This window comes from Esox lucius, chromosome 18 (assembly GCF_011004845.1).
Source record: "Esox lucius isolate fEsoLuc1 chromosome 18, fEsoLuc1.pri, whole genome shotgun sequence".
NCBI classification, from domain to species: Eukaryota; Metazoa; Chordata; class Actinopteri; order Esociformes; family Esocidae; genus Esox; species Esox lucius.
In genome coordinates this window covers 15139199-15151860 of record NC_047586.1, presented here as the reverse complement: position 1 = coordinate 15151860, position 12662 = coordinate 15139199, and the positions used below count along the sequence as shown (strand labels likewise).

The following is a 12662-nucleotide window of genomic DNA, read 5'->3' as shown; positions in this document are numbered from 1 at the left end:
GGACATAAAGATGAAATAGGGATTATGTGTTGTAGAGATGTACAGTACCTATACAAACAACTCACCTCCCTTGACCACTGAATGTGTACTGTAACCAACTCGCCTCACTAAAGGAGTATAAAACACGCCCCCTAGTATGAACACGGTGAAATGTCGTGTGTTTAATAAGATTTTTGATTTTAAGCGCCCCCTGTTCCCCCATAATAAATAGTGCTCTCTCGTGTGTTTTTTGTTGTTCACCCTCAGAAGGTGATTTGAATTCTGGCACAGTCCTACAGTATATGTGCATAACGTTTCAACCAGGCAGTGTAGCATGTCGTCGCCATGGAAACCTGTTTAGTTGCTGCAGTGCGTTTGCGTAGTTCGTGTGCGTGGACTGTGTTGAAAATGACTGAGTCGAGGGAAATATTTCCAAGGTGTTTGAAAAATTAACGTGTTTACTTTTCTTGTTCGTGTTTATTTTGTTAACTTGTATTATATATATTTTCGTGGTGCATACAGTGGTGTTTTTAGCATATAAGGAGTTCAGTCCATCCGTAGCTAACGTTAGTTATTTAGCTAGCACAGTACTGTTCTTGCTACAGCAGTACAGTAGCTTTTTAATGCTCTGCTTGGCCAGTAAGATGCTGTAAGCTACAGCTAACGCTAGCAATTTTAACCAAATGTACATGCTCATCATTAGCTAGCTTTAGTTGCTAATTATGGTACTGTAGTCAGAAGCAATTAAACATTTTTATCAATCGAAGACGATTGTATCATGATGCTGTTACTTGGAACAAATCAGACGCGTTAGCTAACGTTTACTATGGCAAATATGAAGTTGAAGTTTACTTAAAAACATTTATTCTGCTAGTTATTTCGAAATTAACGACTTAGAGTTATGTATACTGTATAGACCACAGGTTTTTATATTTTGTTTTTATTTTATTTATACTGGAAAACCAGCTGAGACGGAGTAGGTCTCATTTACAGGTTACTTAGGATGGTATTAAGGTTTATCTACTGTACTAGGTCGTGTTATCCTAGAATAAACAGCTGAAGATACAGGACAGTACTGTAAGGGTGTCCTTGGAAATGTACAGAAATTGTGCATCACAGTCTGTGACAGTAGCAGTGGGTGACAAGGTTTTTAATGTGCGAGAATTAAGTGAAATGTAAGCATTTTTTCATTATTTACACCATTCATAGAAAGCTGAGAGGACGATTATCATACTTTTTCAGATGCTTGGATTGTAACTAACGGTACTCATCAGTCATCTATATTGCTACACACGAAGTTCCACTGTAGCTGAGCTAACACATCAAAGAAGCTTTCTCGTGGGTGGAACAGCGAGCTTTCCCCAAATCAAAGAATTCATCTTACTCATTCACAGTTTGGAGTCATGACCACGACAAGGATATAACACTTGCGACAGCTACTCAAAAAAGGAGAATAAAACACATATGTTCGTCACCAAAATGACTTTCAACCAGTCCAGTCTCTTTGGACAGGTAGAAGATCTGCAAGACTTGTCATTCATCGAAAGACCTATTCGCAGGAGTCTTAAGGTATTTGACAAGAGCGTGTGGGCTTATATGTTTGTAAAATATTATAATTTTTTTTTAATGTTCACTACTTTGCATGTGTTTATTGTACTGTATGTTTTTCTCAGAAATGTCGAAGTGTCATTACATTAATCTCGTACATTAATTCGATTTTCCGATATTAACCCAATATTTTTTTGAACTGATGTTACAAATAGCCTACTATGTGTCTTTAAAAGTGTGTGTACGTTGACAATGCTTTCTTTCAACCATCTTTTACACTTTGAATGCCGGTGATACATTTATGCTTTATTTTCAGCAAAACACGTCTTACACTCTATGTAATGACTTTTAGTACCTCCTACTAATACTCAATGCAACATGCTATCGCTCTGTAGTCTGCAAACACTGCAGTTACAGCTTTCCTTTCAGCATCATGAAAGGTGTAGGCTACCCCTGTACATTACTAGCACAAACTGAGAACTGACTATGTAATGGGGTTGCCCACACGTTTTACTGTTGTGTGACGCAGTTTCTGACAGCTGTCTGCATCACTGGCTCTCCTTCTCCCCCTCGCCTGCCTGTTCCTCGTGTAAAATGTTTTGTGTGGACGCCAGGAAGACCAGCTATTGCCTTTGGCAGTAGCTAATGGAGTGCCTAATAATATCTCAATCAAATAAAAAGCCTACACTCCTGACAGTATGTGCAGAACAAGAGAATATCCTCTCCATCAATAATATTCAAAATCCCTTTTCTGTGCTGTAATTTCCTATCGAGGTTCAAATACGACATTAAAACATGGCCACCATAGGAAGGGGTAGGCTACTTTAATGCTCTCATTCTATGATAACAAGGGCTGGTCACCTCAATATATGATTTGGTGTATACATGGCTGCTTCTTCTGAGGAGGGCTTGGGTTTTCTGTGCTCTTCTCTTTTTTTCCTGAGGAGGATTCAGAGCGAGGCGGCACAGTACAAAAATGCAAATTTAAAATAATGAGAGAAGCCTGGGCTACACCAACTGACACTCCCCCTGGTTTCCCACGTGAACACTCCCACATAAGGAAGTGGGGAGATAGACTAACTGCAGTTATCTCTCTCTATCAAGCCTCACTGCAACCCCCTTACTATGTTTCTCTGAAACATTTAGCTGTTATCAGAATCCTGTCCAGTTTTTAACTTACCTCATCACATACACCCTAAAGTCTTCCCCCTCCTCCTTACTCAAGTCTGGGTAAATGGGGTAATTACTAGAATGCAATAAGATGCCCAGTCAAAGCAGTAGAGTCAGTGAATGGACAGACGGTGCCCCTACCCGTGTAGCCTAATCGTAAGCAGGATCATAAGTTACTGGGTTAACATTTTCGCCAGCCGTTCAGTGGATTTGCTGATAGCGAAATGTCCTCATGAAGTTGTCTAAAGGTCTTTTGGTTTTGCTTGGACCGATTAACTCATCATCTTCTGTCTGCTGTTCTACTTCCAGACTGCTGAAGAGATAGAGAAGCTGACCGTGGATGAGGATTTGAATGACATTGAGCGGGCAGTCTACCTCCTCAGGTAAAAGGAAAATGGTGGAGAATACAGGTCTATTCCAAGAAAGTTCAGCAATGATGGATTACAAATACTGTATCTACTTTCAAAAACCTTTGGAAAGTATTGCATCGATGTAGCCTCATTAATATTGTGGAGGTATTATGTGGCTTGTTTTGTTCTTTCTTAACTATGATATAACATTAGCAAAGGTGTGCAGAACATATTTGTTCTGTGACCCTATTTTGATATCATTTTTCATTTTATTTATTTTGTGAATCCATTTTCACCACAAATGGTGTTGCAACCCCAGCGTGGGACATTTTGCATACACAGAGAGGTGTTTTTGTGTTACATTTTAGAAATTGTGGGCGTTTCCCAATCATTGCCCATTCTTACACATGAATTGTGTTTAGAGGGATCCTTCTCGGCTACTGCAGTACATATATTTCAATCAGCATTTTCCCAACAACACAACACACTCAAGTCAACTGTGGAATCTTCTCAAACCAGAATCTAGGTTTGGTTGGTCTAGTTCGAGAGTTCTCAGGGAAGGTGATATCACTTTGCGATTTTAACTTAGTGCTCTGCTAGTGATAAGGTAAAAAAAATGATACTGTTATCTTGTGATAATTTTTTTGACACTGTATTTTGGTATGATTTTTTGGCTAGTTTTCTGTAACCTTTACCATAACTTCTGTTATTACTTGTTCTCCATCTTTTTAAATGGGGAGACAATATGTTTTAGCACCTTTCTTAACGTATTGGCATTGAAAGGGGCCATGTGTAAGATCTTTGACTACAAGCATAAAGATAAGCTGAAATGACAGAAGAGATCAGCAGATAGAATTTTAAGATACTATTTAAAAAAAAAAAAATTGTCAGAGTACTTAAGAATACTTCCCAATCAAACTTTCTTGCCTGTCTGTCTATTAGTTTGCATTGACGTGTAGTTGCCACTTACTCGCCTTAGACACTCGAAATCGTACTACCTTCCGCACCCTAAATCAGCCTGGACTAGCTAATAATATTCCAGGGGATCTCTTTACTTTCACTATTTTCCACATTATAGAATAATAGGTAATGCATCAAAACTATTAATATTACACATACTGTATGGACTGATTGACTCAAACGCATTAAGGAGGAAAGAAATTACACAAAATAACTTTTAACAAGGCACACTTGTTAATTGAAATCCATTCCTGGTGACTTACTCAGAAAGCTGGTTAAGACGATGCCAAGAGTGTGCAAAGCTGCCATCAAGGCTAAGCGTGGCTACTTTGAAGAATTTAAAATGTAATGTGTATTTTGATTTGTGTAACACTTTTTTGGTTACTAGATGATTCCATGTGTTATTTCATGGTTTTGATGTCTTCACTACCATGTGGAGAACATTTTTTTTTTTAAAAAGAAATCCCCTTGAGTAGGCGACTCCAAACCTTTGACTGGTACTGTATATTAAACTGGCAAATAGGTTACATTTTATTATGTGTATATGCTTGCTTAATTAGTCAGATAATATGCACATTTCTTGATCACGGACAGCAATATCACTGTCAACAGTTCATGGCTGACTACCCAATGGCTACAGCAACTTAACTAAGTCTGAGTAAACAAGAAGTCGGTTTTAATAATTACACTGCAAATTGAAAATACTTGGCTTGAGTAATGGTAGTTCCCTTTTTTTAGTTTGAACTTAAACATTCATACAGAACATCAAAATAACATTCAGTCAATTAAGAACTTGAGATGACCTGGAAGCCCTGTCTTAGATGATAAAACGCTGTTTCTACCTTGTAACTCTCTGTCAACAACTGTTAGCATCAGCTTAGCTTTCCAAATGGGTATATCCCTTCAGGTGTTGTCGCAGGAAGACAGTAAAGCCTGTCCCTTAGTATTGAATTCCAAGAGTATTGAATTCCAAGTGTTTCTAAAAACACCTGATGGAACATGCCAAGAAAAGCTTCAAAGCAGGGTCATGTATTTTAGGCACTGATATTATCGATTGCCTGCTGGCCCGGGTCAGTAAAAACGTGTTGAGCAGGGTTATCTCATAAGTCACTGTTCCATTCCAGCCAGTATCTTTCGCAGCACATTTCTCACTGCATTATCTTTCCCAGCACGTTTAACTTTCCTGCTCTGTTGTGGTCAAACATTAAACATTTCACATAGAAAATAATGCCTTTTTTTTAAAGCATATATGCCATTACTTCAAGCCAACCACCAGTTGTTCTCAGTACACGCGAGCTGTCTTGAGCTAAAACTTGCACCCACCAATCCACTCGATTAACTTTTCTTTTTTTTTACCTTTGTAGTAATCAAATTTGCTTGCAAGATGCTGGCATCTGTTTTTAGTCTGCAAAAAGATGATGAATGGACAGGTGTGATTAAACTTTGGCAGATTTCCTTAAATATCACCCTGGGAGGCAGCCCTGCCTCACTGGCTACTTTGAGGGCAATTAGGCCATATGATTATGCAGGTTCTGCACTGACTTGGTATCTGTAGATTAAATGATCTGCTTAACATGATTTACCTTGATTTACAGTGAAAAATGAAGGTCTAAACGCATATTGTGTGTCGTGAACATTTTATCACTGTTTATGGCAGCCTGATCACAATTTGTGTGTGTGTGTGTGTGTGTGTTTGCGTGTGATTTAAACATCTTCTGGAGGGTCAAGTCTTGTTACAGTATTTTGATCACTGGCTCAGAATATTGTAATTAAGTAATATGACTCCTTTTTTGCCGGACCGCGTAAGCGGAGCCCGCTAAGAAGAGCGAATGTCTCTTACTGAGTGAGTGGCTGACTGACTGACTACCCCTTGTTAAATAGCGTAGTGGTTAGAGAAGGAGACTTGTGAACTATAGGTCCTGAGTTCGTATCTCCTTGCAGGTGAAGCGATGTATGCATTATGAATTATTCTGTATAGACGAAAACTTCACTGGCTAAAACCGTTAGTGTCTACATTATAGTAAGCCTGAAATAAAACAGTTTACGGTTATATTGCGACTGTTTCTGTCATGGAAAAGTTCATCTTCAGTCTCGCTAGAAATTGCTCAATTCTTATGATTATTCATAGGACGTTAGATACTAGTAAGCCTATTACTGGCTAATAAGCAGTTAAAACGGCCAGTGGCAAAAGCAATACATTTCATAGACCCTATGGTGGAGGTAAACTTAATAAGAAACATTAGTCAGTTTAACACAATCCAGTCTAGCGACTGCTGAAATGTGTAATGTCGTGGCGTATTGGTTAAAGACAGTGCCTCTCATGTGGAAGACCTAAGTTCGAATCTATTGAGAGCCACAACATTTATTAATTATTTCTGGTAGATTCCACGATTCTCTCATCTTTTCACTAGAAAAAGTTAGTTATCGTCGCCTTTATTGATTGTTACTGTATAAATATCATTCACGAATGAAAGAAAAAAGTATGTTGTTTTGCCATGAAGGAAAAAAATATGTTCTTATGCCATGAAATGAAATAAAACGGCCAGTGGCAAACGGCATGCATATAGTTGATTTGATTCAAATGGAATGTGTCTATTATATGAAAATTTAACATTGTAAAATGTCAACCAATCAATTGGTCGAAAAATCTGATTACTATCTGTCAACAAATATTTTTGTTTAGTCAGGGACTGTTCCTTAACTTGTTCCCCTGTGCTTTGTTCATTAGAAGCTCAAGTCTAACTACAAAATGACAAGTGTGTCTCCTATTACTTTCTGAAGGGTTTCCAGGTATATTCTTATAGGGCCCAGTACCACAGCCCAGTACCATGAGATCAAAGCAATGTCCTACAGGAGTCAGCTCCTGTTACCTCTCACGCTTTGCACCTTGCCCTTTAATTAATTTAGGTAATTCCAGAGGCCCCACTACAGATGGCATATGTTAATGATAAGTGTATTTTTGCCTTCACCTTTCAAAAACAGCTCTCTGCCTTCAGGCTCAAGACAACACAATCCCAACATTCAACAAGCTCAAAAGGTGTTATCACATTTAGACTAATTTGCAAAGGGCATATTACAGTGAACTTCAAAAATATTTGGACAGTGACATATGTTTAGTTTTCCTTTTTGGTGGGGGGCTCTGTATTCCAGCACTTTAGGTTTGAAATTTCTACTGTCCTGAAGTGCAGACTGTCAGTCTAAATTTGAGGTGATTGTTATCCACGACCTATATGTTAGGGTACCAAAAGTACTAGCCTATATTTGGACAATTGTGTTCACAATTGTTTTTTATTAGGCAGGTATGTTTGTTGTCATTGTTAGTGCATGCTTAAGAGAGCTGACTATGTCAAGTATTGATTGTAAGATTTGCATTTAGTATGTTGCTGGCTTCTGACAGCATGAGGACGAAAGAAGTGTCATTGCAAGGAAAGCTGGTCATCATGAGGCAGATATATTACAGTGAATCTGTTTTCTGTTTTGTTGGGACAAAGAAAACTGGTGAACTCCGCAACGAGAACAAACTGGTAGACGAAGGAAGACTACAATAGTCAGTTACCAAAGAAAGCTTTTTGTGGTATAGAAAATGCTACCAACAAATTGTCAAAGACTACCATGCACAGAAGAGTAAACTTCACGAGTATGGCCTGGTTACAGTAAGAGAAAGAGCTGGTAAAGTTCTGGAACAAAGTCATATAGACTGATGAGATGAAGATTTCCCTGTAGCGGAGTAATGGAAATACAGTAAGGAGGAGAAAAGGAAGACCTTATACGTTCCTAAGTATATCCAATGTATACCACCTGGTGGAGGTAGGGTAGTGTAATGGCTTGAGCATGTATGGCTGCAACTGGAACTGATCTGCACTGAGGATGTAACTGCTGACAGCAGATGCAGGAGGATTTCTGTGCACACGAACATCTTGTCTTCTCAGATATAACTAAATCCCTCTAGTCTAAACTCATCGAACAGAAGAAGTGGAAAGTTATTGACTGGCCAGGTCAGCCACTCAATCTGAATCCAATTGAGAATTTGCAGGTTGAATACAAGATTTAAGGCCCCAAAACGAGTATGAAGGTTGCTGTAGCCTGGCATAGCTTCTCCAGGAATGATACCCATAGTTTTGTTCATGCCTTGTGGCTTTAAGGCCATCATTGCATGGAAAGGATCTGCAACCAAGTACTAAACATTGCTATTTCACTGTAAATATTGGTAATCTGTCTTTTGTACCCTTCAATGGGAGGTTATGTAGAATAATGTGCTGTATTTTCAAAAATGGTTCCTCCTCGGTCTGGGGCTCCATGCAAGATCTCACCTCGTGGGGCATCAGTGATCATGAGGAAGGTGAGGGATCAGCCCAGAACTACACAGCAGGACCTGGTCAATGACCTGAAGAGAGCTGGGACCACAGTCTCAAAGAAAACCATTAGTAAAACACTACGCAGTCATGGATTAAAATCCTACAGTGCACGCAAGGTCCCCCTGCTCAAGCCAGCGCGTGTCCAGGCCCGTCTGAAGTTTGCCAATGACCATCTGGATGATCCAGAGGAGGAATGGTAGAAGGTCATGTGGTCTGATGAGACAAAAATTGAGCTTTTTGGTCTAAACTCCACTCGCTGTGTTTGGAGGAAGAAGAAGGATGAGTACAACCCCAAGAACACCATCCCAACCGTGAAGCATGGAGGTGGAAACATCATTCTTTGGAGATGCTTTTCTGCAAAGGAGACAGGACGACTGCACCGTATTGAGGGGAGGATGGATGGGGCCATGTATCGCGAGATCTTGGCCAACCACATCCTTCCCTCGGTAAGAGCATTGAAGATGGGTCGTGGCTTGGTCTTCCAGCATGACAACGACCCGAAACACACAGCCAGGGCAACTAAGGAGTGGCTCCGTAAGAAGCATATCAAGGTCCTGGAGTTGCCTAGCCAGTCTCCAGACCTGAACCCAATAGAAAATCTTTGGAGGGAGCTGAAAGTCCGTATTGCCCAGCGACAGCCCCGAAACCTGAAGGATCTGGAAAAGGTCTGTATGGAGGAGTGGGCCAAAATCCCTGCTGCAGTGTGTGCAAACCTGGTCAAGAACTACAGGAAATGTATGATCTCTGTAATTGCAAACAAAGGTTTCTGTATCAAATATTAAGTTCTGCTTTTCTGATGTATCATATACTTATGTCATGCAATAAAATGAATTACTTAAAGATCATACAATGTGATTTTCAGGATTTTTGTTTTAGATTCCATCACTCACAGTTGAAGAGTACCTATGATAAAAATGACAGACTTCTACATGCTTTGTAAGTGGGAAACACTGCTGATTTTGCAGGTTATCAAATACTTGTTCTCCCCACTGTTGGTAAAAATAGCAGTGAATTTAGGCTAAAAGTCTGCATTTTATTCCCTGTAATCATGTATCATTTGATAGGTTAGTGGTGGAATACAGAACCAAAAGAACTGAGTATCTCAATACTTTTGGAGTTCACTGTATGTAGGGCAAAGGGTGACAGTTTAGTTGTAACCTCTTCATATTGCCACTTTGTTCCCACCTAGTTATTAACTCTGCCGACAAAGGCCACAGGACAAAAGCTTGTACTTGAAAAGTAATGAATACCTGTTTAGAGAGACAGTGAGCGGAATTCAGGCTAGCTGGTGAAATATATTTGGTCTCCCCAGGGGTGGTACAGACATATGGGGATTGGGGAAAAGTAAGCAATGTCCCCTGTAAGGCTTTGATGACTTCCAAGTTGCGTTCATGAAGTGTCAATGATGTACTATTGTTGACTGTTATTAAGTGAGTCTGTTGCCTAACCAATGAAAATAATACAACGCACACAGATGAGACCACACTGTTGAGACATGTGGCTAGGCTCTGAATCTTCACTTTACATGAAAGAGGTTGGCATTCTCTCTGTACTCATGCATAGTATCATGCATGAAAACCATACACTCTAAAAGACGTGCTGGAAATATATTGAAAAGAATAAATTCAGTAATTTGCTACCTACTTGTAATTTGTTGCCTACTTGCATGTACAGTGTGAGACACTGTCAAATGTATACTTTTTAAACAATGATAAGGCAGCATAAAGGTTACATCTGGCCAACCGAACTATGAATGAAACTACTTAAAATGCAAATTTTTAACAGACAGGAATGCATGTCAAATTTCAGCAATGTGATGGCTTGCAAATACAGTTGTGCTCATAAGTTTACATACCGTGACAGAAATTGTGAAATTGTGGCATTGATTTAAAAAATATGACATCATGCAAAAGAAACCTGTCTTTTATTTAAGGATAGTGATTACATGAAGCCATTTATTATCACATAGTTGTTTGGCTCATTTTAAATCATAATGATAATAGAAATCGGCACACAAATGGCCCTGATTAAAAGTTTACATACCCTTGAATGTTTGGCCTTGTTACAGACACACAAGGTGACACACACAGGTGAAAATGGCAATTAAAAGTGAATTTCCCAATTTTTTAAATTGCAATTAGTGTCTATGTATAAATAGTCAATGAGTTTGTTAGCTCTCACATGGATGGACTGAGCAGACTAGATGCTGAGACATGAGGAGCAGAAAATAACCTTAAAAAGACCAAGGTAGACCAAGAAAGATTTCAGCCAAAACTGCCAGAAGAATTGTTTGGGATAAAGAAAAACAAAGAAAACCCCACAGGTAACCCCGGGAGAAACTGCTCTGGAAAAAGACGGTGTGGTTGTATCAAGGAGCACAATATCACGATACTTGAACAAATATTAGCTGCATTGTCAAGTTGCCAGAAAGAAGCCTTTACTGCGGCAGTGCTACAAAAAAGCCCAGTTACAATATGCCCGATAACACCTTGCCAGCTTCTGGCACACTGTAATATTGAGTGATGAGACCAAAATAGAGATTTATGGTCACAACCATAAGTGCTATGTTTGGAGAGGGGTCAACAAGGCCTATAGTGAACAGAATACCATCCCCACTGTGAAGCATGGTGTTAACTCCCTGATGTTTTGGGGGTGTGTGAGCTCTAAAGGCATGGGGTATCTTATGAAAATTGATTGCAAGATGAATGCAGCGTGTTATCAGAAAATACTGGCAGACTATTTGCATTCTTCTGCACGGAAGCTGTGCATGGGACGCTCTTGGACTTCCTAGCACGACAATGACCCTAAACACAAGGCCAAATTGACCCTCCAGTGGTTACAGCAGAAAATGAGAAGGTTCTGGAGTGGCCATCACAGTCTCCTGACCTTAATATCATTGAGCCAATCTTGGGAGATCTCAAACGTGCGTTTCATGCAAGATGACCAAAGACTTTGCTTTACCTGGAGCCATTTTGCCAAGACGAATGGGCAGCTGTACCATCTGCAAGAATTCGGGTCCTCATAGACAACTATTACAAAAGACTGTATGCTGTCATTGATGCTAAAGAGGGCAATACATCGTATTAAGAACAAAGGGTATGCATACTTTTGAACAGGGGTCCGTAAAAAAAATTCTTTGTTGCCATGTTTTGTTTTCTGATTGTGTCATTCTGTTATGACCTACAGTTGATTGTGAGTCCCATAAGAAATTAAAGACATATTTTGCCTGCTCAGACCTCATGCTCAGAGGAGGTTAATTGTGCGTGGTTGTGGATTTGGACATTACAAATCCAGTACCAGGCCATGATGCAACTGGTAAGGTTGCTCTTGATTTTGGAACATTAGTATTTGGAGAGGAGTTTCCCAATACATTCAGTCGCCTTAGGATTTCGAGGTACTGTTGCGCCCAACTGACAAGCATGGTGTCCTTAAATCCTTCTTTGTGATAATTCTGAGTAAGATGTTGTTGTCCAGGCACCACAATTCCAGTTTACATCCTCCCTATTGGCTGACACATTGCTTAAAAGACCTTCTGCTTGTGCCTTCCTTTATGGAGTTGATGTTGTGCAAACGGGGAGCTCAGCAGAGGTGTTGAGCTTTGGAACAACAGTGTTGGTGTGCTGAACTGTAGTTTAGACACAACATTCTTACATAGGTGCAGCTTTTCACCAGGTGGGGTAGGGCCATATGACTGATAATTGCATCTTCAGTGGATTTGTTAAAGCAGTAGGAGACTTGAAGTGGGTCCAATGGTCTTGGCATCCTTGCCTTACCTTGCGTGCACACTGTCTGCTCGCTTGAACTACAAAGAGGCACTCATTAATTTCCAACGAGAGCCAGCAAATCACGGCGACAGCAGTATGGGGCTACTCTGAGACAAAATCTCCAAGCGAGAGTTGAGAAATGTTTAACTTTATGCTAATTTCCAGCGAGCGGGCAGTGACAGAGTTCGGCAACTACCAATGGCAGGGCAGATGTTCACTGCATCTTGAAGACCTTTCTCTTTTCTACTCGCTATACTAAAAACTCACTTGCTAACTAAAAAACATTGACAAGAGAGAAACTTGTATTTGCCGTGTCCAATTTCCCCATTATTTATGATGCTTCTCTGGCTTCATACAGAGAGATAATTCTAAAACATTGATGCATGGAAGGTTTTGGAGATTGCGCATGAAGGAAAACAAAGTAAATTGCTATTTTTACAAATCATTGACTTGGCATTGTCGTAATAAATTTTTTGTTGTGGAGTCACGCAAATACTAAATACTTATTAATATTTTCAGAGATTGATGTTTCCCCT

General features: G+C 39.7%; 1 protein-coding gene across 6 annotated transcripts in view; it reads left to right on the top strand.

The window, feature by feature from the left end:
- The first annotated feature begins 251 nt into the window (after positions 1-251).
- The window catches only part of ppp4r4 (protein phosphatase 4, regulatory subunit 4), a 68988-nt gene continuing 56577 nt past the window's right edge, over positions 252-12662 (top strand). For 3 of the 6 annotated variants that reach the window (XM_010882444.5, XM_010882441.5, XM_029114630.2), the window contains exons 1-2: positions 255-1548; positions 3007-3080. In XM_010882444.5, the coding sequence (XP_010880746.2) occupies positions 3050-3080 (31 nt within the window). In that variant the 5' untranslated portion in view covers positions 255-1548; positions 3007-3049. Of the gene's footprint in view, positions 1549-3006; positions 3081-12662 lie in introns of all 6 variants that reach the window. The other 3 variants (XM_010882440.5, XM_010882439.5, XM_010882443.5) reach the window with 3 other exon arrangements.